We start from the raw sequence: 5,235 nt of genomic DNA, 5'->3' as shown, positions 1-5,235 counted from the left end.
CATATAAAAGCTCGTAGATTTACTTTGAAATCCGTCCTGTTTGTGTTGTCAAATGCCAGCAGGTAGCCGGAGAATGTTTGCTCCTCACAGATTACAGATAAAGACGTAAGAATGAGTGGCTTCAGCATCATTTACAACGAATATGTTTTACAGAAATTTGCACACACTTGCTCCATTGCAATCCTCCCACCATTCATGAATATTTATGAGCATTTATGCAGCCTTTGGGTACTTATTACAGTAGTAAGGAGAGCAAGCTGTGCTTTCTTCCTTCAGGGTCTGAATGAATTTGGCATTGCTGCTAACCGACTCGGGGGATTTAAGACGGCACCAAGTGCAGTTTTTTGTGTTTTGACGGAAAACTATTTTCCACTTTGGGAAGCTTAAAAGTAGCTCTAAATAATGCCATTAAATCTGTAGTTAATCTTTATTTAATTTATGTATTCCCAAATTAAAATGGACATATTATGCAGAATCTATGTTTTTGAACATAAGCACATCCGTCCAGTGTGTCGAGAGATTCACAGACTATGAGAAAAGGCCTTCTCCTCGGTTTAGTTCCATTGAGGTAAAAGAACAATCCATTTACTACAGTTAGTTGAGTTTCCCATCGACTAACTCGTCATTCAGAAATGTCCTGGTGGTCAAATTCTGTTTCAAACATGTACGAGCTGTGCGTTATCAGCGGCCATATTAGCACTCCAGCCTCGAGTATAAACGACATTAGCTTGGAAGAGTTGAGGCCAGCAGCAGCAGCTCAGTTTCATTTGAACCTACAGACGAAAATCAAAAAGTGCCTATAAACTGAGACTGAGCCGATAAAAATCAAAAAGTGGTCTAAATCTATCTCCCAAAGTGGTTTCCTGACACTCTGCTCGCAGTGCTTCTGCCGCACTTGTGACGCTGAAGTTCTGTTCTGTAAGCGCATAAAGCACCTCATGCAACCAACACTTCATCTCCTCCACTGTCAAACTCTTCAACTTGAATTTCATTTTGGGGAATTCATGAGGAACCAAATATGGTGAATAGAGCAGGTTGAGAGTGATAATGAAGTCGGTTGCTCCTAATGTTCCCTCAGACACCTCAGGATGTTCAAGTACAACTTTGATGGTTTGACCCTGATGGGACGAATTCACGCACAACCACACGACGCTCCTGACTGCGTCCGGTTTGAAGACTGCAGGATAAGCTACTTGAAATCTGCTGTTGTTCCTCTCAGTAGTAGCTGCAGACCCGCCTCTCATCACTGTAATGTGATGATCGTCCACATAAAGACTCTTTTCTCTACTTTAGTTAGTGGTGAACTCACAAAAGCCTCTACCAGTGATCACAAAAACACATGTGTGAGGTAGACGTCACACATGTTGCACGCCATTTTCTGATCTGACAATTACGGTAAAACAATTTCACAATTTACAGTTTCACTTAGCAGACGCTCTTATCCAAAGCGACGTACATTTTTGAGAGTAGCTCACATTCATACACCAATGGCGACAGAGCTGCCATGAAAGGTGCCAGCCTGCCATTGGGAGCAACTTTTTTGGGTTCAGTGTTTTGCCCCTTCGACTGTGGAGGGGCAGGGGATCAAACCACCAACCCGCTCTACCACCTGAGCCAAAGCCAGCCTACGAACGAACGTGTTTTGGGATGAAACTTGGAAGTCTGTTGACATGGCAATCAGAGAATTTCTATCCAATTCTTTATTACTCGTGCTCAGCGCTTAAATACGTCTCTTGTGACACATGAACCTTGTGGCACCCTGAGGACATCTGGGGCAGGGTTACTGGCCATCCCAAGAGTTAGAACAAAACATGAAGCAGCACAGACATGGAATAACCTCCCAGCTGATGTGAGACGAGCAACATCTCCGACAGCTTCTAACTCCAAGCTGAAATTTCTTTCTTACACTCCCTACTCTACCCTCGTTCGATCAATCCATCCCATCTCTGCACTTTTGCCATCTTTAATTGTTCGATATCGTTGTTGTAACCGTGTTTGCCCGACAGGTTTTGGAGCAACACCCTGACGGACGCTGGAAGGGCTGTATCCACGACAACCGAACAGGAAACGACCGGGTGGGCTACTTTCCGTCCACCATGGTAGAAGTCATCAGCAAGCGCACAGGTGTGTTGGCCCGGCTACGTATGTGAGCGTGTGACGGAGTTACTGTTGAAATTTGTTGACCGAGCTGACTGGTAAAAAAAAAAGTGTCAGCGAATCAGAGACTTATTTGGAATAAAAGAAGAGCTTGGAGAAAGATAGAAGAAGAAGAACTCACTGACCAAAAATCTAGGATAAAAACGGCAGTGGTGTCAGCTAGCTTTATATTTAACGGGCACATGTGAGAGCGCTACTGAACCTACTAACCCACAGCATGAACGATAATGAGTCTTTTTCCCAAAATAATATCAAGCTATAGCTTATCATGTGAACTTTCATTAATGAATAGGCATGCTGACCGCTCACTCTGCTCATTACTTTACCGCCTACCTCCATCTTTTATCAACACAATGAGCTTTTAATGTCCTGGGTGAGACCTGCAGATCCATCCTGTCATTAAAGAGCCTCAGATGTTTTAAACTGTCTATTGGCGTCGGACTGGTAGCTCTGTCTGTCCATCTGTCTGTCTCTCTCCGTAGTACAATATATGTTTTCTGTCTGTATGCCTGTCTCTCTGTGTGATCACTCATTTTCACCCACCTTCGACATCCACATCTCGTCTCATCTGCTCATTCCTCCGATTACTTTCACATGCCGTGTAGTTCACTCGCCACGACGGAAACCCGCTCCATCGTTCTGCTGTGGCTTTATCTGTCTTTCACATACAGTGCGTTATATAGCAGCGTTGTAACTGTACACGGCAGCTGTGTACAGTACAGAAAACAGCTGGAGCGCTCCCACTTGGCTTATCATAGCCACACTGACTAATCACTGCCAGGGCACATCCGCACATTCAGACGTACACTTGGGGGCTACGGCAGCTGTTCTAGCGAGAAGTTTCATTTACTCAGCTGTTTTTCATCAATTTTTAATTATTCTTTTCTCCTAGAATTCCTCCCCAGTCAGTCCCTTCTGCATGTAGTGTGGAATAACTTTCAGGGGAGCAAAAAGAACAGCGAGCGGAGGGTTTAAAGAACCCACGTTATGCTCGTTTACAAGTTTCTAATTTGGTTTTTGGGGTGTTTACATGCTTTAATGTTCAAAGATCTGATTATGTTTGGAGTTCTGGTTCTGTTTTAACCGCTCGGGTTTAGCTAGTGAGTCTTTAAGGTTCCGGTTATTGGGGAATAATTGTAAAAAGCTGCTCATTCTATGTTTGAGGGCATGACCAAACTAACCATTAGGTCGGCATTGTCTGCCCTTTCAGACACAAGCTCCTTTTCGTTAATATGATTGTCAGCTTCATGTCTGAATGGTCACCTTCCTGTAAAAGTCCCAACGGCAATCTTACTAGGTCAGACCTAGTAGCATTCCCGTATCACTGTGAACAGTCTGAATCTCACCCAGCCACATTAATGGGCACGCACAAGCAAACTGCATTTAGTTTGCATTAATAAGTTAAATTCTAAATGATCCCTGAGATATATAGAACAATCAGGTTCTCACAGCAAGTCATATGGTTCTTTTACTGTTGGTAAAGTCGTATTCAGATCATCTACATCTATTGTATACATGTGTGTTAAGGAAGTCATAAATAAACCAGGCTGTCAGTGATTTCAAATTGCGGTAGGTATTGTCTAATTACGCCTGAGTGACAAAAATTGCGTGCATACCGTGGCTCTCTTCAGCACTGTGGTGTTTGAATGAATTACGGGAAAATTCCCCATGTCTGAATGACAGAACGCCGTCACTTTGACAGATTCATGAAGCCAGTCATGCTACATATTACATTTGTGAAAAGGGCTACTGTGAGCTAAATAGGTAACAGAAAAAAGCCTGGACTTCGATAGAATAACCCCCTTTAGCGTGTACTTAGAGCTTTGTACGTTTGCATGAATAAAATGGAACACACTAGAAGAAAGGGAAAACACAAAAAGCATCATGTGGGCTCTTCAACGTGTCGACTATTAAGATGATGACCAAGAAAAGACAAGAAATCAAACCCTTTCCAAAATGTACATATTCACTGGGCAACATAAGATAAACAACTTCTTATATGTAGAACATGTCATCTTTATTTTTATGTAATCTTTTTCGAGCTTGGCTATAAACCTTTAGTGTGACAGCAATTATCTGCCTGTAAATGTTCATTTTGAACTGATGCTAGTATTATACAACTTTAATCAGCCAATACAGATGATTATGATGATGACAATGTCTCTTTGTTGGCATGCAACAGTAAAGCTCCCATGTAATATGTAATATGCTTGCCAACTAGTTTGCACCTATACAATTCTAAACATTCACTCATTACACTTAAATTTTAACAAGTCACAAAATGTTAGCTTGTGCGCACAAAAAGACATATTGATATAACTTCCTACGCTCGTGTGGAGGCGTGTCTCCACCAGCAGCATTTGGTGAGAAAAGAGTCTCATGAGCCAAATAACCTGCTAATTATGTAACAGTGAAATCACATAAGTGTACAAACATTACAAGGGATGCCCTGATCAGGCTTTTTTTTTGCCCCTTATCTGATTCTCGTCATTTAATATTTAGTATCTGCTGATGGTGATCTGATACCATTTTCCTAGAAGCACATGTCAAGTACATTTAAGTGAATGAAATCAAGCCCTGCAGTGAGAAAAAAAAATGCATTTCTGCATCCAAACAGTTCTTTCGTAAAGCTCTGTTAAGGCACTATCTAAAATAATTAATTAAGAGGTGTACTGTGGATCCGAAAGCCCCAAAACACAGCAAAAACCTGTGTTCTTTGCATGCATGTCAGAAAATGTATTGCATATTAGCTGCATGTTTAATACTGTACCAACCCCAGGAGGCGGTACCTCGGCTACAGGCAGTTCTGTGTTGGCAAGTAGAGAGCATTGTGGTGGTTTAGCCAGCAATGGACACCATGACCCAATGGCCTCCAACCAAGGTTCATGTATTTAAAACAAGCTGGGACCAACACTACTATATGCCAATAACGCAGCTGACTTTGTGGTCCATATAATGCATCTGTTGGCTAAAACAACAATGTCAGCACAGGATTTGTATTTATTGTGGTAAATCTGTGGTGTTAATTATTTGATTAGGAAATGAATTCATTCCTAATGTCCTCCCACAAAACGCCCT

At 42.0% G+C, this 5,235-nt stretch overlaps 1 protein-coding gene across 1 annotated transcript in view; it reads left to right on the top strand.

The window, feature by feature from the left end:
• The window catches only part of caskin1 (CASK interacting protein 1), a 75,680-nt gene that overhangs the window by 37,291 nt on the left and 33,154 nt on the right, over window positions 1-5,235 (top strand). Inside the window, exon 8 of the mRNA XM_008295515.1 lies at window positions 2,007-2,124. Within this exon, the coding sequence (XP_008293737.1) occupies window positions 2,007-2,124 (118 nt within the window). The remainder of the gene's footprint in view (window positions 1-2,006; window positions 2,125-5,235) is intronic.

This window comes from Stegastes partitus, unplaced genomic scaffold (assembly GCF_000690725.1).
Source record: "Stegastes partitus isolate 25-593 unplaced genomic scaffold, Stegastes_partitus-1.0.2 Scaffold1054, whole genome shotgun sequence".
Classification (NCBI taxonomy): domain Eukaryota; kingdom Metazoa; phylum Chordata; class Actinopteri; family Pomacentridae; genus Stegastes; species Stegastes partitus.
The sequence above is the reverse complement of the archived record's forward strand: the minus strand, read 5'-3'. Positions and strand labels throughout refer to the sequence as shown.